The following is a 25,764-nucleotide window of genomic DNA, read 5'->3' on the forward strand; positions in this document are numbered from 1 at the left end:
GAAGGCCGATGGGCAGCTAAAACCGTATCGAGGGGCAACCGTTTCGGAGGTAGTTTTGGAGCAATTACTTTCAAGTATACATAGTTTGTTGTACTTGATATCTAATATTCAATGAATTCACTACGAAATTGTATTAGTTTTTAAGTTTTCTTGTAAATAAAATCAAATGTAATTCGTAAAATTTCAGTCGTTTCTCCAACCCTAATTAGAATCGGTACTTGATTGTTTCAGCGTTTTTTATTAAATTAAAATACAGTTAGACATCTTAAACTAAATGCAAGTCCATAATAATATCAAGACTTTAGTCTTTAAACTTTTGACGGACACATCGTGGCATGGGAAATAGATACAGCAGCATGTTGAAAGCCGCCAAGCCAACGGCAAAAGCACAAGAGGCAGCCACATCAATGGTTTCCTATAAAATAATACATTTTATTTATGATAATACGCTTAAAATGTTTTAATCTTACATCCGGATCCGGCAATCCTAAACGCTCGTGCATAAAGTCCGCCGGCTTGGGACAAATGACGGAGGCCGTCGGCGTACAATTGAGCTTCCGGGATTGAAAGGCGATGCTGTGCAGCAAGGAGGAGGCATAGCGGGTATGAGTGCCCTTGGTATTGTCCTGCAACCAGGGCTGAAGACCCTTGAAGGACCTCACTGTTCCACTGGCCAAGGCGATGCTAATCACGAGGACATAGGTCACCGCGATGGCAGCATTAAATGGAACCTTGACCACCAGGAGGAAGGTAATCGACAGTTGCTCGGCAAGAACAAAACTCGACCAGAGGGCCACCAACAAATAGGCGAAAACCATGCCGTTATTGTACTTTGAATCCAATAGGAGTCTATAAAAATGGCATTAAATAACATTCTTTAAATAACAAATAAACAAACTTACGGATAAATAACACAGCTGCCTATAACTGCAGAAATCGCAGAAAATGGTATGGAGACAGAGTTGTAGGCAATGAGAAGAGTTGTTCCGGAATAGAGGCCCTCAGGGGTGTCCTGCGAAAACTTTTTGCGCCAAATGGGAACTGGTAAAAGTCTTTTTGTAATTATTCATTCTTTTCTCAGCAAAACACTAAATATTACATAGTGATATAGTTGTTAAAATTCCACAGCCGTAAGACAGTCCCAAGATGTTTAAGATTAATCCGTTTCTGGTAAAGAAACCATGAGCGTCATCCTAAGAAAATGGAATTAGGGTTTAGGCAAAGGCCTTATATTAATACTACTACTAATAACTTACTCCCACATTTAAGTAGAAGGCCCAGAGCATGCTCATGGCCAAGGGAAGGAGAAGTAGTCGTAGGAATAGGGTCTTCATGCCCACCAAGCCGCAGGAGAATGTGGAGGCAAGAAGTTTTCTAAAAAAAATAGTAATATTATTTTTTGATTTAATAAAACAAAGCAAAATGAGTTAAGAACTTACAGATACAGCATTACCCAGACCTTGAGTTCCCCTGGCTTTCCATAGGCCAGTGGCACCTTTCCGGAACCCATATTATTAATTGGGGCATCTGAAATTGGAGTCTCCCTTGAGAATCTTTCCACCAGAGCTTCAATCTGCTGGCTTGACTCCAAGAATCGATCCCTACTGCGACGATCCACGGTGGACAGGCAGAGATAGTACATGAGAGGATTCTCCAGTTGGGGACATGGGAATCCTATGCCATGGAAGTACTCTAGCATGGCACGTGTACCACCAGAGTACACCACTCCACCTAAGCAAAGGAACAGAGCACGATCCAGGAATGGAAAGACATCAGATCGTGGTTTTTCCAACGAAAGCAGAATTCCGCATCCGGTTTTCTTGGCGGTGTTTGAGAGAATGGATATCAGAAGATAGGCGCTCAAGGGATCCAAACCATGAGTGGGCTCATCCAGCAAGAGCATGACTAAGAATGTATTTAAGATTTCAATAAGATATACAGCTTTCATATATTTTTGAAATATAACCCTTACCAGGATCTCTGACCAGTTGGATGCCAATGGCCAGACGTCGAGCTTCGCTGATGTTCAGGTACTCCACCCGCTTATGAGCCACTTGGGAAAGAGCCAAATCGGCCAATACTTGACGGACTTTGGAGCTCTTAAGATAGCCACTTAGCTGAAATTATTAAATTAATATCTAAGTTAAATACCTATATCCTTTTTACTCACTATCGTAGGCGTATAGTGGAGGGTTTGGGCCACTGTCAAGCCTGGAACAAATGTGCAGGACTGGGTAACGTAACCACAACGCTGTTGGAACAAGGCCTTAGACAGGGGCGATCCATTGAGCAGGACCTGACCACGAGTGGCTCCATCGGCGCGCCTTGAAATCACATCCAAAAGAGCTCGCTTACCGCTGCCTACAAATTTCAATAATTTTATTTAATTTTTAAGTAATCTTATTTGTGTTAATTTAAATTTATTACCTTTTGATCCCAAAATGGCCATAACTTCGCCACTGTGCACGGTGAGGTTGACCCCTTTGAGTACCAGGGCCGAGTTGCCGGCTCCATTGAAACAGCCACCGCCATCCACCTGTCGGGAGAACAATAAAAAGCGTTATTGGAATGTGTTTTCCGGCTGGAAGAGGGTCTGGCACTTGCCTCGGTGGTGTGGAAAATGTTGTGGGCTTCCAGTACGTAGTCGCTTCCGATCATTTTCATAGCCACCACTGGCTGGAAAATAGGAGAGAGGGCAGAATGTTTGTTTGTTTATACTTCTTGATCTCTGCTCTTCACACGCTGTTCGTGGCTCAAAGAGTGGTTGCTGACTTCCAACAGGTAGCAGAGAGGAGAGTCTAAAATAGAGAGAGAGGGCAAAAAAAAAAGAAGAAAGAGGGGTATTTATAGATGGCTTAAACAAACTTATGAGGTAATATCTTTCTAAACATTAATTAACTTGATTATAAAGTTACTAAAATTAAATAAATATTGAAGGCTTAGTAATCGCATGTTTTTAAAGTAAGTTTGGCAGAATTATACAATAAGGGTTCTTGGTAACACTTCTTACCTCCGCGAACACGTCCAAACCAACTGAGCGCAGTCTTCCAACTGATCCGCAACTGCTGCCGAACCACATCCACTGCCACTAAGCCATTCCAATTGGGGAGCAAGCTATTCCATCTCCCACTGGAAATCGACGCTCTTTGGGCCAAACTTCCAGTCAGCCAGCCGAGCCAGCAGAGCCAGCAGCGGGCTAAGATGGCGGCCGAGGCCAAGTTCAGTGCTCAGTTCGCTTCGAGCCGAGCTCCGAGAGAGGTGCCTTGCAACCGAACCGCGCTTGGTAACGATTCCAGCTCACCTGGCAGCGCACGGCGCTTCAACACAAAAAAACAGAAAAAAAATCTGAGAGAACAGGCAAAAAGTAAAGAACCTCTTAAAAAATCGTATTTGGAAAGCTAATTGATATGTTTTCGGCATAAAAGGCATCTCACATTTTTAAATATAACTCGCGTAAGTGCAGTTTTTTGTTAAGGCCGACATGGAAGTGCATGCAAATGTGGCTATTTTCTAGTTGGAATATCCAATAGATACGACAAAGTGCTTCTCCCATAAGAAACGCCAAATAAAAAAGCGAATAAAACAAGTGACGCGTGTGAGTGAGTGTGTGTGTGTGGATGTGCTTTGTGGAATATGCAGATATCGTTGTAAACAGATAATCCACCGAAGTCAAAATCAGCGGGAGCTAAGCTTAAGAGTAAGTGTCACAGATACACAAAGTATCTATTGCCTCTAACCATGAATGAATGCCGTAGAATGTGTCCACCGGAGAAGTAATTAGAGTACGTACAACTGGTATTTACTGTTAATTGTATTACCAACAACCACGGACCAGCACTTGCCACCTTAAAAAGACACAAAGATACTCACCCAGCTCACGAACACACACAGTCGCGCCTCACTCGTATCTCTAAGGTTCGAGTTGAAGTTCGGCCTGCAGAGTATCCACCACGTTGTTGCTTCTGCTCAGAAGCGAGCAGAAAAAGAACCCGCAGTCTTGGTCGTCGTCACCAGTACAGGTCAAAGATCCCGCGAGCGGGTTTTGTCTAGCAAACGTTTCTTGCCAGCTTCTACGGCGAGTGCTTCCACCACTTGCCACTTCCAGCTCGACCCCCCCTCTCTAGCCGCTGTGCAAGTTCTGCGCCCTGCAGAACCAAAGCCAGAGCCAGAGCCAAAACCAAAACCAGAACCCAAAGCCAGAGTTGGAGTCGCACTGGGAGTCAGAGCCATGGCCAAGTGCCCAACTCGACTCGACTTATTGTGTGTGCGCGTTTGTCTGCTCGTCTTGCCTTTCCTGCCTTTCTTTGGCAGGGGCGAGTGTGTATCTCACAGATACCACGACGACTAGTTTCTGTTTGTTTGTTTGTTCGGTGGCTGGCCGGCTGGGTTCTTGGCTCTCTGGGGATCACTTTTTGTTGATTCTGCCCACAGCTTGCAGTCATTTCCTTTCTTGTCATATAGTTGCTATTTTTTCATAAATAATAAATATTGAAGGCGAAAAAACCAATTTAAAATGTATTATGAGCATAAGACTTAAAATATTCATTAGGAAATAAGAGAAACACAAATTGGTAAACTATTTTATTAACTTTTAAAGCTTAAATAAAACTAATACCGGATATATAGATTTCAAAAGGAAATGAAACGAATTCCTAAAGCATATTTTTAATTTGAAATGTATTTGTCCAAAAAAGATGTCTATAAGAAAAACCCTTTAAATTTGATCGATTTATATTTTATCTTTTAGTGTATTAATTCCCATATCGTCTCATAAAGAATAACCATGCCGGCTAAGCAACTTTCACATTCATTTTGCAATTTCGATGCAGCTGCCAATCTTCGCGGACAATCACTTTCAAAAATGCTGGGTCGAGAAACATGATTTCTCATCGAAAACAAGCTTAATGACGATTCCGCATTCAGGGCCTTAGCACAATTCTCAGGGATAGGCAGATATCCCTTTGCAATGCAAATTCCCATCAGCCATCCCATCAGGCACAAATTACTCGCACCTAATTAGCCCGTCATGTCGCTGGCGAACCGTTAGAATGCTGTTAGAGCCATGTTCATTGAAAAAGAAAAGGTATTCTTGTGGCTGGTTTTTGTATCTCTTTTTGAGAGCTGATATCTTCCGAAAATGATTTCTTGTTCTGTGCGCTGACTTGGTGTTTTGTTTTTCAACATTTTTCCCATTGTTGTTGCTGGCGTAAATTAGTTAACAGTATTATTATAGCCGCTAACGGGGCCTGATGATTTGTGGCTGCTGTTTGGGCACACCATAAAAAACAACGTTTAGAAGCTGACCGCAGCGACAAGATCTCAAAGCGGCCGTAATTCAATTTCGAACAATTTTGATGCCAATCCAACAAAAAAGAAAACAAATACTGAAGGAAAAAATGACTGAAAAAATAAACGAAAGACTTAAGACACAAACTTGGTGTCGGAGTCTAGACAAAAGTCGAAGGCGCGGCGCGGCGGTAACAACAACGGAGGCAGCTTAAGTTGAATTGATTGTCAGTTATTGCCTTTGTGGTGAGTTTTGGACCCGGGACTCCCAGCGGGATCCGGGGCGGGATACGCAGAGGTATATAGCATGGTATCTGGTATCTGGTCTTTGTCTTGGGTCTAGTCGGGTTTTCGTTTGGTTCTCTTGGCCTGCCTTGGTCTGTGAGGTGTGGCTGCATCTTGTTGGCCAAAACTTGTTCTTTTTCCAATCGCAGTAGATGTTTTTCAATTGAACTTAGTCGCTGGTTTATTCCGAGACGTATGAATCACTCGATTTAATGATCTTTGACGGAGGATGAAGTCAGCATCGAAATGATGAGACGACCCTTCGGCCGGCTAAAGTGAAAACTCAACGGGCAGGAAATTCCAATTCAAATTCGAAAACTCTCCAGACACACAGCAGGGCCATTAAACGCTGCGACCATGAAAATTGTGGGCATTGATAGATACGGTACATGCAGCCACGTCGAGTTAATTTCCTTTTTATTATAATTAAATTAAAACATCAGAGAAGAAGCAGCCGCTTCAGCAGCAGTAGCAGCAGAAGCAGAACAGCTGCATAATTAGGTGAAGAAAGTAAGTATCTTTGCTGCCTCTGCCACGGCTACACACACTTCGTGACTTTTATGGCCGTAAAAAAAAAGAAAAGAACTTCACTTCATTTCACTTCAAGTTCACAGACAACAAGGCCCGGGGCTCTGACATAGAATCAGAATAGTTGGGGACGGAGATGAGACCCCCTGTGACATGGATATTCACTCGCACTGGCAACTCACACACGTGATTCGAATTAATCGGGCTTCGAATCCATGTCACTCAGTCAGCTCGCATTTTTGCACTGACACGAAACATTAGCATACAAAAATCATAATATTTTGAATATAAAATCATTAAGTGTATTCAGAGATTTTCTTATCATTTGTTTGGAATTTTATGACATTTTTATTACCCACACCCAAGTTATATTCATTAACTTAACAAAATATACGTATTCAGTAAAGTATGATATGTAGTTGTCACAAAATATCTCAAGATATATTATCTTTTTTAACAGTTAACTACATGTTTTGTTAAGTGTAAGGCTGGCGCCTAAGACCCGGTTGTTGGGTTTCTGGGTGTGTTCGGGAATTTGGCCAAATTGGTCTGTCCCTCTCGCATTTTTATATGCATGCAATGGCTGTCAAACGCAGAGGAAATACTTGGTCTTTTTCTCTATTTCGGTTCGGTTTTGTCATGGAATTTATGTCAATTAGCCTGGCACACGTGTGTGGCACGGAGGAGAGGCATTCGCATGCAAATTTTACCCACAATTGTTGGCCACTTTCACAAGACTGTTGCAATACAGGAAAGTGTTTTGTTTGCGGCTCGACTGGGCTCGTTTGCGGGAGTTTGTTTTGGTTTTGGCTGCTCAGCGTTAATTGCCTGTAAAGATGCCCGAAACTAAAGCAAAGTTTCGTATTCCGTTTGCCGTTTGGGCAATTAATAAAACTGACCTTGCCTGAGTTTTTCTAACCACAAAGCGAAAACTGAACGCCAAACTGAAAACTGAAAGCCGAGCCGCACGCTGAAAGCCAACACCGCAATGAGACCACCGCAGTGGCACGACGATTCGGTGGTTCTGCGGCTCGGTGGCTGGGAGGTGGCCCAGCAGCTGAGGGGGCTATGCAGCCATGACGAATATTTGTTGACGGCATGACATTAGCTTGGCTTTTTGGGGTCACAGTCAGCACAGTCAGAGGCGACGTCAGCAGACTAGTGGCTCTGGCGGAATTCTTGTGCTCGCATTTCTGCCAGCTCTGCCAGTCGGTTAACTCATTTCTGGTTATGGCTCTGGCGCTGACTTTGCGACAGCTATTGGCCAATTTGGCGATTTGTGGGCCACATTCATTAATTTCATTTTCTACCAAAATAGGGTCAGTCATGGTAGCTGTTCTGCTTTTTCATTAGCTTGTTAAAGTTCAATTAATCTTGTTTGTTTGAAACCACCGCTCAAATACTTGTCCTAAATTATCATAAACTCCGAAACTTTTCTCTCAGTGCCTGGCTTATTCACCTGCTGGGCACAGGCCCATCTCTGATCGCGTTTCCCCGCACTCTCATAATCAATTTACGCATCCGAAACTTTCACAAGTCATGAAGCTCTGTCAGCTCAAAGATTCCACCTTCTCTGCGTGCCCGTCACTCCGGCTGACCGACGGCCGTCGTTTATCTGGCTGGCCGGGATGGACGACGGAATGGCTACCTTAGCATCTATCGCAAAACGTGGCCAGCAATTTGCATACTCGCTTTTGTCAGCCAGCAACAAAAACGTGCTAAAAATCAAACAAAAACCCGAACAAAAATCTCCGAAACCCGAGTGTTCAATTAACACATACACTCGCAGAAAACCTCTCTTGGAATGTCTTTCCTCTGGAAGTTAATAATATGAAAAAAATTTCATCTTGCCGGACAAGTTCAACAAACCGCTTTGTCTACAGAACTGATCGTGGAATGCTGGCCACGGGCTGGCAATCATATAATTTGTTTATTATTAATTTGCATCTGCACTGACTACGGTCTTAGTCACCACTCGATCGCCGCCCCTTTTGAAAGCCCGCCCATCGGGTGCATATAATGTGTGTGGGTCCACGGAAGGGTATCTCGGGTTTTTGTGGCTTATACAACCGTCTATATTTATTTTAAGAAGTCATCACTTTGGCTTAAACATTAGCCAGCTTTAGGCATTTTGGATTTTTTTGCGGTTTTGTTGAGAATTCTTGGAATGATCTTTGATGTTCAGATAAAAATAAGATTTGCTCAGGTATATGGTATATTTGATGTCATGGAAGCTTATAAACAATAATTTACCTTTAAAATAAGGGATATTTTATTAAGCATGCAAACACTTTCTTTTTAAGCACCTTTTTATTTCAGTCATCGCGGAGTTTTCTTTAATAAATTAGCAAGCTTTTGCCGAGACAATTAGAAAGGCTAATTTTTTATTTACTTTTCCCATCTCAATAAAATCTTAACGACTGCAAGTGCATTCGGTCTTCGCTGCGTCTGCCATTTCCTTTGTGTTATTAATTGCAAATTACAAAACTGCAACTGCGACCCACTTTGTGGCAGCCTGCGCTGCAGTCGCAAAAATATTTTGTTGGCATTTATCATACGACCCGTGTGGAGGCAACAAATTATGCCACAAGCTGAGAGTTTCACTTTCTCACTGGCTAGGCAGGCGAAGAGATCTTTGTGTCAGCAGCTTGTTTCTCAAGCAGCTCCACCTCCTCACTCAGTCGGTCCAGCCAGCCAGTTCGTCAATCAAAGGCCAGCTTTTGATTTTGAGTGACCTACCTGTTGCTGCAGGTAACAAGTTTCGAGGTGGCAGTGAAATGAAAAGCCCGGCTCATTTGCTGGCGTAGCTAACCCAATTTAATGGTGCCTTTTGCGTGGGAATGGAAATGGAGCCGAAACCGAACCGCAGGTCAGCTCTTTGGAAGATCAATCAGGCGCAGAAAAACGCACTCGACTTGCGGGCAATCAAGTACCATACCAGCCCCCAGACAAGGGAGAGAGCCACAAATGGTTATGGCCGGGACCGGGTCTTGGAGCCACTTGGGCTCGCTCCATTAAATCATAAAATGTGCGCACAAGCCAGCGATCAGTGACCGAAAAAACCGGAGTTGCAGTTGGATTTGTAGTTGGACATGAACATGGAGGTGGAGAAGAAGTCGTCTTGGTCGTGGTCGTGGTCGAAGCTCGTGTCTAACTGCAGTTTTGCATCAATGCTCCTCGAACGGCAAACGGTTCTTGAGTTGTCAACCGACTGGGGACTTGGCCATAGATGTTTGAACATATCTGGCCAAACGGGAATCTTGAATGACAGCAACGGGATTCCGGCTGCAACATCTTGCGGCTGGCTTGACACTCACCCGGCTGCCAATTGGTCTAATCGGCCTGCTTAGCTGAGCTATTGCCAATAACCGTTGGCCAATTACTTAGCGCATTTGTGATTTATTCACACCAGAAATAGAAACAGTACCAGCAGCAGGCCGGCTGCCCGTTGACAGGCAAATATCCGCTACCCTCATGCGGAGATCATGATCGAGTGACCTACTTGGCCGTATTGCCACATTGTTTATGGCCAGCTAATCAAGACTATGATATAATTCTCGTCTGCAGCTGTAACTGTGCTAGACTCCAGCGGAACTGCATTGTCAGTATCCAGATTTTTTGGTTTATTTTTGTTGTTTGTTTGTCTTGCCGCAGCTGCAGCTCGTTTTTATGTTGCATTTTGGTATCCAGTCTGGCAATCTGATAAAGTCGGCTAAGGCTTGGCTTAAAAAAAAAGGTGATAGAAGGCCACCCAAAAGGAATTGGCAATTAATATTTATCGCCATGGGAACGGTTGTAAATAAATCCAAAGCTAATGGAAGTTTAAGCTGAGATTTCTGAAGAGAGTATCTGCTGGAATTAAATTTAATTTCATTAACAAAGTAAAGACACATATTTAAATATTTTTCTTATTTTTCACCTTGTTAAACATTGTTGATTATGAATGCAATAATACAGCCTCGAAAACGTGCTAAAACATACCTTTCTCAAGCTTGACATTTCTGCTTTATCAGTAAATGAGATACGTATCTTATATACCATTATATACCATGTAGTCTAAAGAAATGCCACCAATCAATCAGTTTGGTTTTTTCTCTCAAATATAATGAAACCTAATTGATATAGTTTAAAGCACAATTGCCAGGCAGTGGGTTAAAACTAAAAGTCATATTTATCATTTTTTTACTTTCCCCCACCAAATGAAAATGAAGTTGTCTCTGCCATCTGCCACTCGCAATGTTTTTGCTTCACGCACTTGTGCGAACAATGGATAGATAGACAGATACGTAGATAGACGCGTACGCGGAGATACTTAGATATCGGTTTTTGGCTTCAGCAGCGCATCGTGATCGCATAAATCAATGTGCTGTCTCGTGGTCGTAGCCGTATCATTGCCCCCAATACCATTCATTTATTACAACAAAGCCGTGCTTTAGATGCCGCATTTCGCAGTCCCCCTTTCCGAACAAAAGCATATAGTCCGATCCGAGCAGATACTATACAAGTAGGTACTGTATCCGCGACTCTGTGTGGGTAGCTCCCATTGATGCCCTGGCTGGCGGGTCTTGAAACCACCTTCCCTGACTTCCACTTTCACTCGGTGTATGCCAAGTGTTGGCAAAACGGTTGCACGGACAACCAAAGCCAACAAAAAGCCCAGCCTGAAAACAGAGGCACATAATTGTGGGGGAAAGAAATGATAATAGTAAACAAAAAACATAAACTGAAATGCGTTGAACTGCTAAGAGAAAAATCCATTTATGCGATTATGGCACAAGTGATTTTAATTAAGGCGAATTTAACACGCAATTAAAAGTATTAGTACACCGGCCGAGTTCCGAGTTTCGAGTGGTGGATGGTGGATGGAGGATGGAGAGTCTTGGGCGAAAGCATTCCGTAATCCGGGCTTTCTTCTGGGCAACGCCCCCTTCACACAGCTTCGCTTTCGGCCTGCTACAGAGTATCTTGTAATTACGAGTGCGAGTCTCTCGAGCCGCTCACTTTCGCCATGCCACTTGTAGAACACTTGTAGACTACGTAATCTCTGCGGCTTGCACTGCACCGCTCCAAAGCGGAAATCCGCACGCCTCGCTGCACTGCATCCAATCCAAGCCGAGTTCCCCGAAATCCGGCGACAGCGTCTGGGCCGCATTAGTTTGTTTGCCTTTCGGTTCGGTTGCATAATCGGCCAACAGATACTTCTGTATCTGCCACAATCGGTTCATTTGCATGCACTTTTTTTGCAGTTTTATTTTTGGAAGGCAATTAAAAGCTCTAGTGGCTGAAGTGTGGAAATCGGCTTTGTTCTATTGGCTGCCGTCTTGTATTTCCTTCGCTCGAGTCATAAGCCCGATTAGAAGTCATTGTCTTGGCTGTTTTTAATGCAGGGGCTCAGATTAAGACTCTCAAAGAGATATAAAGTTTGCCCAAAAACAAAGAACTCATAAAACTTAAATTAAGTATACAACCTGAGACTTATATATATTTTTATGGCTACTTATTAAGCACGTATGGCGGATGAAAATTAATCCCCACCTTAAATTTAATTCATAAATGATACGCTGGAAATCGGTCTTTGCAGGTGGTTAGTTGGTCTTTCTTTGAAAGGAATCTTAAATCATTTACTTGATAACTTTTATAAAAAGATATATTCTATCTTATTATAATCAAAAGCGTATTGTTAGAGTGTCTGAGATTCGCCCCACACTTTTCATATCAGACACAATTTCCGCTTTTGTCATAACAATGGCTGTGGCTGCGACTGCGACTCCAATTCCGAATCCGATTCCAACTCTGCCACTGCGTGTGGATGTGTAGATGTGTGGGCATTGTCATTAGGCTAATTCCCGCAAATTATGAGTAATAACAGCGTAGCCATTCTCGCGGCATTCTTGACCCAGTTTGAATCTCCGAATTGGCTTACGCTTTTGGCCCGAAGACTCTCTAACCCGGATCACGGTATTCTTCTTTGCAGATACCATGGAGCTGAGCAACTTTTCGAGCAGCAAGAAGATGTCACGCGAGGAGCGACGCTACTCGGTGCCACATGGACCCAACACCCCACTGCCACCGGCCGCATCCGAAGATCTGCACGCCTGGTCCATCTACAGGTGAGTGTTGAGGGGGAGATCCCCGACAGACATCCCAGACATGGGTGTGACTATTGTACCCAATGCTGCACCTGTCGAATGGAATGGAGTTTTGACGGTTGATTTAACCGCACGGGGCGGAAGTTCAAATGCTATAAAGAGCCAAATTGAACGCAGGCCACAGAGACGGATATCGGCCAAGCCCCCTAATCATCTCCAGCTGACCGCATCTACCTCCGGCTACTGTCTATATTCATGTACATATATCCATTTCCCTGCCCTCTATTTATTAGGCAAAATCTAAACTCCGACTTCACCGACTCGGCATTGGGTTCGTCGGACAAGTCACCGCTGCCATATGGAAATTTCCAGCTACGCGATACCACAGTCCAATCCATATTAAATCATCCGCGCTACGGCCCCAAGTGAGTTCCCCCTCCCACTTAAATAAGAAATAATCAAGCACAATAAGGCGATAATGATTTTCAAGTACAAGTTCGAGATTTTGATTGGAGTCTACACTTGAAAAAAGTTACGTTAGAAAATAAATTTAAAAAATAGACACAGATTGAATTAATTCTAAAAAATATTTAAAAATTGTATTTGTTTCAAACTCAATTCCTTTATAGATCTCCTTTGGGCTCCAACATGTACACATACTTGAAGTTTGGTCTGCCGCGCGTTTTTCCTCCAAATGCAGGATCACAGAGATCCCATCGTCCTGGTCCAGGCCCGGGTCCTGGTGGCTCCAGTGCCCTGGGAGGAGTACGGGGCAGGGTTAACCGGGCCTTCCGTGACAGCTCCGGAGCACCGCCAGGTGCCGGCAGCAGTGGGTACGACAGCAGCGACAACGAGACAACGCGGAGTCGGGTGCCACCGAATCTGCGGAAGTACCGCAGCGAATCCGACTTCCGTGCCATTGGCGGGATGCCGCATTCGCGTCCCGAGTCACGGGCCCAGATCGGAGGAGGAGGTGGTGGAGTACCGGCGGCTGCGCTGCGTCAGGCCAACAGCCGGGCCAGCATTGCGGTGGGGCAGCACCACCACCAGATGCAGACCCAGCAGCACCAGTACATGGGCAATGGCAAGCACTACGGACACAGATCACACAGCGAGGCGGATCTCCTGGGAGCGGGACTTGGGCAGGATGCCGGAGCAGGTCTGGGCTACGACTATAACGAAGCCAGGCTGTACGGTAGCTCTAGGCAGTACGGCAACGGAAATGTCCACAACGGGCGGAAGCAGTCGGGCATGGGTCTGATCTATCCGAATATCCAGGTGCACTGCCTCGATGTGAATCCCTGCCTGCGCGGAGTCTCCATGCAGGCCAAGGCCGGGGATCTGTTCGCCATCATGGCCACTTCGCAGAGGGAGGGAAGTGCTCTGGCGGAGTGTCTGGCCGGATTGACTGAGCGTCTGGGCGGGGAAATCCTCATCAACGGACAGCAGGTGAATCGACGCGGCTTGAGGGAGCTTTGCAGCTATGTGCCGGCTTTGGATGTCTCCTCCCTGGATCCTCGCATGAGTGTTCAGTGCACCCTGAACTTCCATGCCGCATTGAGGGGTCCCTTGGACCGCAGCGATCTGGAGGAGCGCATGGATGTCCTCATCGAGGACTTGGGCTTGAACACGGTGCGGGCCTCCAATGTCTCCACACTGACACACTCGGAGAAGCAGCGCCTGAGCGTGGCCTGTCAGCTGCTGGCGCAATCCTCGCTCCTGATCCTGGACCAGGTCACCAGCAATATGGACATCTTCGACACCTTCTTCCTGGTGGAATACCTGCGGCAGTGGTGCAGTGGTGGTCGCATAGTGATCATGACTTTGCAGCCTCCTACATTCGAGATCCTGTCCATGTGCTCCGGCGTGCTGCTGCTCTCCGGTGGAAGGACCGTCTTCTCCGGCAGCCGAGCGGATCTGCCTCGTCACATGGGCGAACTGGGCTACCCATGTCCGCCGTTCAAGAATCCGGCGGATTACTACTGTAAGTATTATTTTTTGTCTAACATTCTAACGTTCGCCACCTACCAGGACCTACCATCCTCAGTCCAATAATAGTTAAATCACAATCAATAAAATCGAACATTTTTAGTGTACCAGTTTTTTGGAATAATTTATTCAATCTTTTCAGATTCAGTTATCAATAAAATATGCAAAAGTCAACCTTTAGCTTCTTATTATGCTTCAAAAACCCCACACACGATAAATCATATTAATTTTGAATACCATTTATTCTAGTGGACTTGGTCACCCTGGACGACCTGTCGGCCGCAGCTATGCTGGAGTCCTCCGCCAGGATCGAGTCTCTGGCCAATGCCTGGGACCAAATCAACTCGGAGCCACCACTCGCCGCCCCGCCCGCCTCGTTGCCGAACTTCACCCTGAAGGCGGGTTTCTTCGGCCAGATCAGTGCCTTGATCAAGAGGTTCGCAGGATACAAGCAGCCAGGATCGTTGCTCACCTGGATCAGCAAGCTAATTGCAGCAGCCGTGCTCTCCCTATGCATTGGTTGCATCTTCTGGGACGTGCCCGCCTCCGATCCCCAACTGAGCTACCACGATCGGTTGGGCTACCACCACTGCGTCATGGTCCTGGTCTACTGGCCACTGGTCATGCTGACCATTCGCGATACCCAGGAGGATCGTCGCCATGCGGAGCGAGACATTCGACTGGGTCTTTACTCCAGGAGTCTATACATTATTGTACAGGTGGGTGGAAACACTCTCCCATTTGATAAAATTATACTATACTTGTTATATCCCTTCCAGAGTCTCCTTGGGTTATTCCCCAGCTTGTGCATCTGGCTGGCCTACTTGCTTCCAGCTCACAGCATGGCAGGACTCTATACCTATTCCAACAGCAGTGACACGGGGATCTACTTGTATATGGGTAAGAATCCACAAAGGCTGTCCCAGAAGGATAGATATATTTAAACCATTTCCGATCCTTAGGCTACATGCTGCTCTACTTGACACTCATCCAGACCCTGGCCTTGTTCTGTGCCCATCTACTGCCCTGCAAAGTCTCGGCCAGCATTGTGAATGCTCTAATTACTTTGGGGCTGGCCGCTGTGGGCGGCTATCTGGTGCATCCACAGAACCTGGCCAAGTTCTGGACCTGGTTGCAGTATGCTTCGCCAGAGCGTTGGCTTCTGCCCGTCCTGGTTCAGGACGAATACAGTGCCGAGACACTGTCCAACTCCGCTGGATTGCAGTTGTGCCGCAACAAGCAGGTGGGTTTTAAAGATAAGATTTAGGTTTCCTTGCCAGAATCCACATGGTACCATATGAACAACATCCATACTTGCAGGTTCAGCACCAGGAGATTATTGTGCAGCAGCCCTGCCCGCCGCCCAACGGCACCCAAGTGCTAGTCGACTTCGAGCTGCTGCCACAGCAGCATATCCTGGATCCCACATCCAGCTACGATCAGACCACCACAATGGCCCTCGTCCTGGCCTCGGTGATAGTCTTCTTTGTCACATTCGTCGTATTTTTGTGCAATTGTCGCGGTGCCTGTCGCAAACAGCGTAGCCGGTAGGATCCGTTCAGGAACTGGAGCTCGGGTGGACTTTCAAACTGTACATTTAATAGAAACTAATTTTGAAATAAATAGCATTTAGTCGAGGCAGCGTTTGTTTAACTAACTAAAGGCAAGTGGCTTTTTATTTGGAATGGAGATAAGGCAGTTTAATGGGTACTTCTTATGGTTCTAAAAATGCATATCAAAAATAGTTGATACTACTATTAACTGGTATATATATGTCTTTTTGTTGTAATATTCGTTGTAAAGAAAATCGTATACTCGAGGCAATCTGTCCTCTCTTAGTGGTGGAACAATCGCAGGTTGGTGTGGGCTATGATGATGCCATGCTCATCACAGGCCGCAATGACGCCAGCATCATTGGTGGAGCCCGCCGGACTGGCTATGTAAGAGACTCCACTCTGAAAGAGGAAACAAGAATTGGATGAAACTCTGGATGTCTGGAACTATAGAAAACTTACCAGGTTAGCACGGTCAATGTTATCCCGGAAGGGGAAGAACGCATCAGAACCCAAAGCCACGCCATTTAACTGCTTCAGCCACTCCACCTTCTGTTCGTTAGTCAACTGGGTAGGAGCCTTCTCGAACCTTTGGATAAATGTATTGGATTAGATTTAAGATCCCTAAGTTTGGATAGGATATAGGTCCCTTACATTCCGTTGAACTGCGACAAGGGCATGTCCTTGCCAACGGTTCCATTGACGTAGTTGTCGATAGCATTGGAGATCTCAGCCCGCTTCACGCCAGCCTTGAACTTCATGCCGGTTACACTGGGATGTTGGCGGAGCCACCAGTTGTCGGCCTTCTCGCCGGCCAGGCGGGTGCAGTGAATCCTGGACTGTTGGCCAGCGCCAATGCCGATCACCTGACCATCGCGGGCATAGCAGACGGAGTTACTCTGGGTGTACTTCAGGGCGATTGTGGCCACAATAAGATCGCGCACGGCTGCCTCAGGCAGAGGTCCCTTCTTGCTGACCACGTTTGCAAACAGAGAGGAATCAATGACGGCATCGTTGCGTTTCTGCTCCAAAGTCAGGCCGAAGATGGTCTTGCGCTCCACGGGCGACGGCACGTAGTTGGGGTCCATCTGGAAATTACCCAGTTGTGTTTCAACTTCTTAAATCCAACTTTTAGTATCCACTTACCTGGAGAATGCAATAGCCACCATTTTTCTTCTTCTTGAGGATCTCCAGAGCCTCGGGCTCGTAGCCAGCAGCAATAATGCCATCGGACACCTCGCGGGAAATGATCCTAGCGGTGACCACATCGCACACATCCGACAGGGCCACGAAATCTCCAAAGGAGCTCATACGATCAGCTCCGCGGGCACGGGCATAGGCCGTAGCCAGAGGAGTCAGCTGCTCGTAAAGATCGTCCACCATGCAGAGCTTAGCCTGAACCGGGTTAAGGGCCACACCCACGGCAGCTCCTGCCGGGGAGACGTGCTTGAAACTAGTGGCGGCCGGCAATTGCAGAGCCTGCTTCAGTTCCCGGACCAACTGCCAGCCATTGAGGGCGTCGCACAGATTGATGAATCCCGGCGAGGCGTTCAGCACCTTCAGCGGCAATTGGGACAACTGGGTAAACAGCTGGGCTGGTTTCTGATGGGGATTCATGCCGTAGCGCAGGGGCAGCTGAGACACCCCAGATCCATACTGCTTCCGGAAGTAATCGGAGATGGCATCGTCATAGCTGGCAGTATGCGTGAAAGCCTTCAGGGCCAGAGCCTGCCGGGTCTCTAGGGTGGTGTCACCCGCAGCCTTCAGCTCAGTTAGCACTCGATCGTAGTCCGCAGCATCGCAGATCACCGTTACCCTCTGGTGATTCTTTGCTGCTGCTCGGAGGAGAGTAACACCCCCAATGTCAATGTTCTCCACGGCATCGGTCAGTGTTACGTCCGGCTTGGCTACGGTGCTGGTGAAGGGATACAGATTGCACACTACCAGCTGGACCAGATCATAGCCCTGCTTGCGCATGTCCGCCAGATCGGTGTCGGTGGTGCGGGACAGTATGCCAGCGTGCACGGCCGGGTGGAGGGTCTTCACACGTCCACCCAACATCTCGGGGGCTCCAGTGATCTCGGAGACATCCTTGACCTTCAGGCCAGCGCCTCGCAGGGCAGTAGCAGTGCCGCCACTGGCCACCAAGTCGAAGCCGAGGGCTACCAAACTCTTTCCCAAGTCGAGCAGGCCCGTCTTGTCCGAAACGCTGAGAAGAGCTGCAGATTGGAGGTAGATTATGTTACAAGATTATAAATAATGATTTCAGAAATCCTACCAAGAATCTTTACCAAGAATAATGCCCAAAAATAGAAAATGTACTCACCAATCTTACTGGAGCTCATGGTTGATGTCTGGGAGCAATTGATTCCTGCGACTGATCCGTTGGAAGACTGAAATGCAAATGAAAGACGAGACAAGTCAATGGGTGTTGGACGGGCTGGGGCTAAAAAACTGAACGCGGTGCACAAACATGTTTTCGCGTTTTCGCTTTTCTGGCTAGGCAACGACCTCCCCTGCGGTCTACGGTCTACAGATCCCATTATGGGAGGTGTAGGGTTATCAGAGTTACGCCCCAAACCGCTTGCATCAGCAGGGCCGGCAGATTGGTTTGGAATTGAAAACAACAACAAATGACTCAAATTTACGTAGGTATTTATTGCCAGGCCGGAGACTGGTTTACAATTCCTTATCAGTATCAGTGACTCGGCTGACGGCTGCCTCCGCTTCGTCCGACGAGGGTTCCCCCTCGTCCGCTCTTTTCTGTTTCTTCTCCTGGAGTTCTTCCATAGTTTGTTTCATCTCCTGTTCCCTCTGCCTCTTTCTCTGCCCGTCCTTCCGGCGTTTATGCTTGTTGGATTTGAGATGCAGCCCCCACTGGTATTCCCCAACGAAGTGCCTCTCGCAGATGTCACAGAAGTGGCTTGACTCCTCGTCCAAGCCGCTTCCAGGATGCTCCCTTTTAGCCATGGGTTCAATTCCGCTGGCTTCTTCATTTCTGTAGCTCTCGATGATGGCCTCCGCTTGCTGGTACACCGCCTCCGACCAGGCGCCCACGTCACTGGTGTCCAGTTCGTAGAGATCTGGCACCTGGCGATCCTTGCTGGCCAGAAACCGATTGTTGATCCACTTTAGCTGCTTTTTGGAGTAGCGTCGGGTAACCAGCTTCAGCTCGTCGCAGCAACCGCGTAGGATTTCTAGTCCCTCTGGAAGCCCCTCCTGCTTGAGTTCCTCGGCAGAAGGAAGTTTGAAGTTGTGATTCTTCAGATACTCCTCTATCTTTGAATCCTGCTCTTCATCAAACTTCAATAAATATGGCACGAACTCCTTGTAGCCAATGGTCTGCAAGACCCCCGAGGTGTACGCCTCGACTGTGACAGCATGGTGTGCGTTGTGAAATGCCCGCAACTCCCGGAGCAGGCCTTGTTTCAGCATTCCATCTACTCGGGCATCCAGCCGCTTGTTGAGGACGTCCTGCTGGCACCGGAGCCACAGGAGGATGGTGTGGGGATAACGCAGAGGTCCGCCCAACCGGTTGCCACCGGGCTGCCCACGCTGCTCCGCCAGCATATTGGTCAGGGTCTGCCCGGTGGCTTGGTAGACTTCAATGGCCCGCAATATCTTGCGCCGGTTGTTGGGGTGGATGCGGTTGGCACTACCCACATCTATTTGAGCCAGGTGTTTGTGTAGGTCCAAGGTGGTCATGCTAGCCAGTTCTCCTTCCTGCAACTTCTGCTCCAAGAGGGCAGCGGGCTTCTCTTGAGAGTCCACGAGAATGTCCCATAACAATGACTCGATGTAGTAATTGGTTCCACCGACCACTATGGGCGGCTTGGCTTTAGCGAGCAGTCCCTCAAGTATAGGCAAGGCGGCGTTGCGAAAGTGAGTGACGGTGAAGGGCTCGGCCGGAGTGGCCACGTCCAGGAGATGGTGTCGGGCCTTCGCCTGCTCCTCCTTCGTGGCCTTGGCTGTTGCAATGTCCAAATGCGTGTACACCTGCATGGAGTCGGCACTAATTATCTCGCCGCCAAAGCGCTCCGCCAGTTCCAGCGATAGCTTCGTCTTGCCGGTGCCCGTGGAACCGAGGATTACAATCAGCGGCACCTTGCGTATCATAGCGTATATGTTTCTAATACTAATCAAATCCAATTAAACTCGGAGTAAACTAAGCAGCACGCCTACGAGCACGTGTATTCCCAACAACCTGTTGGATCTGCCGTGGACTAATATTCAGGTATAAACTCTAGTCTGTCCTAAGTTCCCAAACAGCCTTATACATTATTTAAAATTTAGAAAAAACCTTATTCCTTCTAATTTAAACTTCTTCTTCTAATTCTTCTAATTTTCAATTTTCCCGAACTTACAAATCCGCGACTTATCCGGTTTCTATAGATTGAAATTAATGTGTAATCAGCTGGCAGATTTAAATTTACAGTAAATTTTACAATGAAGCTTCGCAGCGCCATCGGTGGGAAAAAGAGGAACCTGCAAAATCTTAAACGGAAAGAATGGTAATTATTGAATTGCAATTTGAAATCGAACAAATAAAACATAATTGTATTATATTATATTCGTTGAATAGTTTACTTTGATTGGTTTTTTTTATCTGTTATGAATTATTTAAAAATACTGAAACTATCGGTACTTCGTTAAGTCCCATCTCTAACCACTCATAATGGACCATTTCAGTGTGACCAAGTATAATACTCTAATTTAGGCATTGCCAACCTAAGACCTTTCGAAATAGCCAGAACCAGCCGGGAAATGACTAGATAGACAGCACTGACCTGCAGAGCCGTGTCCCGAATAACAAAAAACAACACAAATAGAGCAGTCAATTAAACTCCGCACCGTATAGTGAGCAACCCCCGAAGTAATTACTGAGACTAGAACTCAGGTGCTCGACGATTTGCTGTCGCACGGTAAGACTTTCACTTTTACGTTTCGCACACCGAAGATATAAAAGAAAAACAACAAAAGCGCAGACGACGAAGAGCAGAAGAGACAACTGTGGTGAAAGGGGACATGAAGAGCTGCGGAGAAAGAGCCGAGCCAGCATGAGGTGTGGAAAATACTCGCAAGATACCAGCGAGATTCGCCAAGATCCGATAAAGCAGCGCATCTAGAACCGTAACCGAGTGGGATCTTTTTCAAATGTCCAGCAGAACAAGAAAAAGCAAACAGCAGCACTTCTGGGCCAGCGTATAAGCGTACGGTGCCTGTTAGTGGGTGCGTGTGTGTGTGTACTTCATCAGTATTTCAGCAGAGCAGAGCGGAAGAGGCCGAAATTCGTGTGTGTACGTGGTTGGAGGCCTCCAAATTGGGTCATCTACGAATCCCCCTACTATGGAGAGCAGAACGCAGCAGACCGTCCAGCACCAACAGCAGCAGCCGCAGCGGAGTCGCCTGCCATCGTCGCCCAGTCCACCCCTGAATATAAACCTAAGTGGCGGTCCAAACGCAAATAGTAACAGCTCCCTCATGGGTCTGGAGCAGGAGCCGCCGGCGTCGCAATTAGGCAGAAACAACAACAACGGCGGTGGCGGAGGAGGAGGTGGCCATCACCGCAGCCACAGCATCACAAACGCAGCAGCTACATCGTTCGTGAATCTTCTAGATGGCTTCACAGCGCGCGTCTCCACAGCGGTTAGTGTGGCGGGTGGCACTAGTGCCTCCAACCTCCTAATGGACCGCAGCAGTCAGAGCGCCGCCAGCACGCCAGGCTCCACACACTCAATAGCCAGTCTCACCAGCATGGGCTCACTGGGGACCACTGCCAATGCACTGTACTCCTCCATTGGCAGCGCCCTCAACTCGATCACATCCCCCATAACGGCTGCAGCGGCTGCGGCAACAGCCACTACCACGGAGGTGGTTGCAGCTGCTGCCTCGGTGATCACGAATCACCTTAGCTCGCCGACAAGTGGCACTCCGCCGCATGGACTGGACGTCGATGATGGGGACGACGAGTGCGACGATTGCGAAGAGGATGAGGATGATGCCGTGGATAATGACGGCCACATAGCAGCGCCAACGCCGTCAAAGAGCTGGGCCGAAAACAGGATGGTAGTGCAGGAGATGCGCAAAAAGATGTCCAGCCTGTCGACAATGGTGCCCACCAATGTGCAGTTTCGCCATCTGTCCGACGGGCGGGCCCGGATCTACTATCTGGGAACACCGCCGCAGAGCTGGGAGACCACACTGCTCTACACAGACATCAATCTGCAGCAGACGGAGGATCAGACGATGCTCGGGCAGCGCCTGGAGTCTGGAGAGTCCGGTGCTGGGAGCCCAACATTGAGTGCTAGCTCTCCTACGAGCACCAGCAGCCAACAGGCCTTCCAGTTTGGATCCTTTTCCATGAAGCCCAGGTAGGATTCTTGTTTATAACTGTCCGAGTTCCAATACAAGTTATGTTTAATTATTTTTCAGGTTGTCTTGGACTCCGCTGTTGCAGCAGCCCATCCCAAATATGGGGGGAAATGGTGGTAGCGGATCAGCCAGTCCCTATGCCCGGGAGCTGCAGCTGCTGCTGGAGCGCAAGCGGCTCTCCAACTGGGGCATCACCTGCTACGAGCTGCACAAGCCCTCCGGCAAACTGATATTCCCCGGCTTCAATGATCTTTATCAGTGTTTGGACACGGGCTATAATGTAAATTACTAAAAGAATAGCGAAGAATTTATGATTATATTGATATTTGCTTTCAGACTGGCATGCTATTCCCGACACAACTGCGAACCTGTCCCCAATGGATTGCGTTGGATCCTCAGATATGTCCCCAGAACTCCGACATGATAGCCTACATCAGCGACTGTGACCTCTTCGTTACGCACACGCTGAGCGGCCACGAAAAACGTCTCACCTATACGGGCAACAGTAGGCACTCTTATCCGGACGATGCGCTCAGTGCCGGCGTGCCCTCGTACGTAATGCAGGAGGAATTCAGCCGGTACCAGGGCTTCTGGTGGCAGCCACACTCCGATGATGGTATCTACCGCATCGTCTACGAGGAGGTAGACGAGACGGAGGTCTCCCTGTACACGTTTCCCTCGTCAACGGCGGTCCACGGTAGGGTAGATGAGTACCGTTTCCCGCGCACTGGCAGCACCAATGCCAAATCCAAGCTCAAGCTCGTCCAGTTTGTGCTGAACGAGGCGCTGCAGATCAGCGAGATTTGCATCAAGGATCTGCCCTACTCCCTGCACGCCGTTTTCAGCTGGCTGGAGTACATCGTGCGGGTTGGCTGGACACCGGATGCTAACTAGTAAGCTTAAAAGCTATTTCTACGTTCTTTATAATAATAATCTATTCTTTTTTAGTGTCTGGGTTCAGGGACTGGACAGGAAGCAGCAGCGCTTGGATGTGATTTTAATTCCGCTGGATAACTTTTGCGAGTCATACAGCAGCCAAGTGTCGACCCCAACCGACTCCATCGGTGATCACAGCTGGCGCAGCTTATATAGCCGCACCATAACGCCGCTGCAGGTGATCTACACAGAGCGCTCCGACTGCTGGATTAATGTGCACGACATGCTTTACTTTCTTGAGCTGGCGGAAACAAGCGTTACTTTTCTGTGGGCTTCGGAGGAGACAGGCTTTCGTCATCTATACTTGGTGACATCCAGCCTTTTGCTGACCCACTCCAATGGTCAAACAGATACGGGATCGACTTCCACCCAGCCCAGCTTCGTGGAGCAATCGGCACTGCAGCCGCGTATCATTAATAAGGTGGCATTGACCAGCGGTGAGTGGGAGGTTCTCGCACGGAATCTCTGGGTGGACAAGGCCAATCAGCTGGTGTACTTTGTGGGCCTACGCGATACGCCACTGGAGAAGCATCTTTATGTGGTGAGCCTGCAACGACCCGAGCACATACGTTTGCTTACGGAACCGGGCTACTCATACCTTGTGGAATTCGATGATGTAAGAAATCTATTATTTAAATTGAATCATTCTTAATCGTATCCATGTTTATTCCATAGGATTGCCAGCTCATGCTGCTGGTGTACTGCAATATACAGCGGCTGCCCAGCTGCAAAGTGATGCGCGTCAACCAAACCTGCCAGAATGGCGGAGTCAACGGCATCCAAATCTCATTGGTTGGTTATCTGAACGAGGGCGGTAAGCCGGAGCCGCAGTACTGTCCGCAGATCTTTCGGCCGCAACTGAAGTCGGGTGATATAGTCTACGCCATGGTCTTCAAGCCGCACAACTTCGAACTCGGTGTTAAATATCCAACGGTACTGAACGTCTACGGTGGACCCGAAGTACAGACAGTTAATAATACCTTCAAGGTAAGCACAAAACGCAAACTCTAGAGTCTAGAAGATGAAGTATCACACTTCCATAGGGGAAACATCAACTGCGGATGCACATGCTGGCCGCCCAAGGATATTGTGTCATTTGTATCGACTCGCGAGGATCTCGGCATAGGGGCAAGCGATTCGAAAGCCATATTCGCGGCCGGATGGGTCAGGTGGAGCTGACTGATCAAGTGGATGCCCTGCGCATATTGGCAGACCAGCTGGGATACATCGACATGGATCGTGTGGCCATACACGGCTGGTCCTACGGTGAGTTTAATATATCTCTTACATATGCATCCTAATAACCAAAACACTAAATAAAATGCAGGTGGCTATCTGAGTCTCATGGGCTTGGCGCAGTATCCTCATATTTTCAAGGTGGCCATTGCAGGAGCACCAGTCACTGACTGGGAATATTACGACACCGGCTACACGGAAAGATACATGGATCTGCCGCAGGACAACGAGGCGGGCTACTCGGCCGGGTCCGTGCTGAACTACGTGAATTCATTTCCCGAAGAGTGAGTAACTTAAGCATGTGTTTTTGGCAATTTTTTTTAAGATTTAAAACTCTGTCACAGGGACAACCGGCTGCTGCTTATCCACGGGCTAATCGACGAGAACGTACACTTCTTTCACACCTCGCTGCTGATCAGCGCTCTTAACAAGGCCAACAAACCGTATGAATTGCATTTGTTTCCCGATGAGCGTCACTCGTTGCGTAATCTAGAATCGAATAAAAATTACGAAACGAAATTATTATCCTTCTTGCAAAACTTATGAGATTCGTAAATGTCGCAGATCGTTAACCGCAATATATGTAACTAGAAACCCGCCCCCTGAATAGCCTACACGATTGTCTTTGGTCCTTAACTTTTTTTATAGTTTTATAGATTGTTTTTATTAGGTAAAATGATGAAGAAAAAAGATAAATATTGATTATATTTTAGCTCCTCTAATTTAAAAAACGTGTATGTTTTAGGTGTAATAGAGAAGGATAAAAGTGCAACCCATTTTTCAAACACCCCTGCCTCCTTGATCTTCAGACCAAGCTGCTTATTGTAATTAATTTATGCCTTTTGTTGTCTCCCCATACATTATACTCTTAATTATTATTTAATTGTTTTAATATGCGCAAATGTACATTTTCCTTTCTCTAAATATAAGCTTTGTTTTAGTGAGTAAATACGTATGTTGTGATTGCATGAATGTTTCCCCAAAAACTGGAGAAAACCCTTAAAACTTGTCATGCCTATGGAGCAGGCCATCAATTACAATTATAATATATATCTCTTCGATAAAACGTATTTAAGATACTTGAATGAGTTTTCGAAAACCGACGTTCGGTTAATTAAAGTATAAATTGAATAAAAATTACTATTAAATTAATTATGCCTAAATATAATCATTAGTTTTATATAAAAAATGGAAACATGCGTATATATACATATATATATTTTGTTTAACAATTAAATAAACAGTTACGTGTAAATGCTGGATTTTAACTTAATTTTTTTAAAGGCTGAAATATTTTAAGGAGTTAACAATGTGTCCGCTTGTAAATAATGTTGTGGGGACTTTAAATATTCAAATTCTGGTAAATATAAATTCTTTCACAAGTCTAGATTCTAAATAAAGCTTCTAAATGCTTTTTTATGAAGCAGTCATAAATATTTAAAGTGAAATTTACAGTAAATTTAACAATTTATAAACTAAATTAAAAAAAA

The 25,764-nt window shown here is 46.7% G+C and overlaps 5 protein-coding genes across 6 annotated transcripts; 2 read left to right on the top strand and 3 right to left on the bottom strand.

Annotated features, from left to right (window-relative positions):
- Positions 1-218: 218 nt before the first annotated feature.
- Positions 219-3,110, bottom strand: LOC6499107 (ATP-binding cassette sub-family G member 5). The gene is made up of 11 exons (XM_001955248.4): positions 3,011-3,110; positions 2,605-2,798; positions 2,428-2,536; positions 2,171-2,361; positions 1,973-2,117; positions 1,440-1,905; positions 1,257-1,374; positions 1,100-1,193; positions 903-1,041; positions 471-849; positions 219-415 (listed from the first exon to the last, which is right to left on the bottom strand). Exons 2-11 carry the CDS (start codon positions 2,662-2,664, stop codon positions 302-304), a joined length of 1,815 nt encoding a protein of 604 aa, XP_001955284.1. The 5' UTR covers positions 2,665-2,798; positions 3,011-3,110; the 3' UTR covers positions 219-301.
- Positions 3,111-3,205: 95 nt separating this feature from the next.
- Positions 3,206-15,839, top strand: LOC6501451 (ATP-binding cassette sub-family G member 8). The gene is made up of 8 exons (XM_001955249.4): positions 3,206-3,697; positions 12,074-12,209; positions 12,482-12,613; positions 12,818-14,172; positions 14,427-14,896; positions 14,957-15,077; positions 15,140-15,420; positions 15,498-15,839. The coding sequence occupies exons 2-8, from the start codon at positions 12,079-12,081 to the stop codon at positions 15,726-15,728; spliced, it is 2,721 nt and encodes a 906-aa protein (XP_001955285.1). The 5' UTR covers positions 3,206-3,697; positions 12,074-12,078; the 3' UTR covers positions 15,729-15,839.
- LOC6499106 (bifunctional purine biosynthesis protein ATIC) lies at positions 15,822-22,565 on the bottom strand. Of its 2 annotated transcripts, none has more exons than XM_044714161.1 (6): positions 22,561-22,565; positions 18,057-18,123; positions 16,877-17,949; positions 16,385-16,818; positions 16,193-16,319; positions 15,822-16,132 (listed from the first exon to the last, which is right to left on the bottom strand). In XM_044714161.1, the coding sequence occupies exons 2-6, from the start codon at positions 18,073-18,075 to the stop codon at positions 16,013-16,015; spliced, it is 1,773 nt and encodes a 590-aa protein (XP_044570096.1). In that variant the 5' UTR covers positions 18,076-18,123; positions 22,561-22,565; the 3' UTR covers positions 15,822-16,012. The 2 variants fall into 2 exon arrangements, with proteins under 2 accessions (XP_044570096.1, XP_014765904.3); XM_014910418.3 differs by lacking the exon at positions 22,561-22,565 and adding an exon at positions 20,095-20,198.
- On the bottom strand, positions 18,369-20,088 carry LOC6499105 (tRNA dimethylallyltransferase). Its single transcript, XM_001955251.3, has one exon. The coding sequence runs from the start codon at positions 19,844-19,846 to the stop codon at positions 18,410-18,412; it is 1,437 nt and encodes a 478-aa protein (XP_001955287.1). The 5' UTR covers positions 19,847-20,088; the 3' UTR covers positions 18,369-18,409.
- On the top strand, positions 20,430-25,396 carry LOC6501452 (dipeptidyl peptidase 9). The gene is made up of 8 exons (XM_001955252.4): positions 20,430-22,101; positions 22,163-22,382; positions 22,439-22,995; positions 23,051-23,654; positions 23,714-24,025; positions 24,082-24,304; positions 24,366-24,558; positions 24,619-25,396. The coding sequence occupies exons 1-8, from the start codon at positions 21,077-21,079 to the stop codon at positions 24,818-24,820; spliced, it is 3,336 nt and encodes a 1,111-aa protein (XP_001955288.2). The 5' UTR covers positions 20,430-21,076; the 3' UTR covers positions 24,821-25,396.
- The last annotated feature ends 368 nt before the right edge of the window (positions 25,397-25,764 follow it).

The sequence above is a fragment of the Drosophila ananassae genome, chromosome 2L, assembly GCF_017639315.1.
Source record: "Drosophila ananassae strain 14024-0371.13 chromosome 2L, ASM1763931v2, whole genome shotgun sequence".
NCBI classification, from domain to species: domain Eukaryota; kingdom Metazoa; phylum Arthropoda; class Insecta; order Diptera; family Drosophilidae; genus Drosophila; species Drosophila ananassae.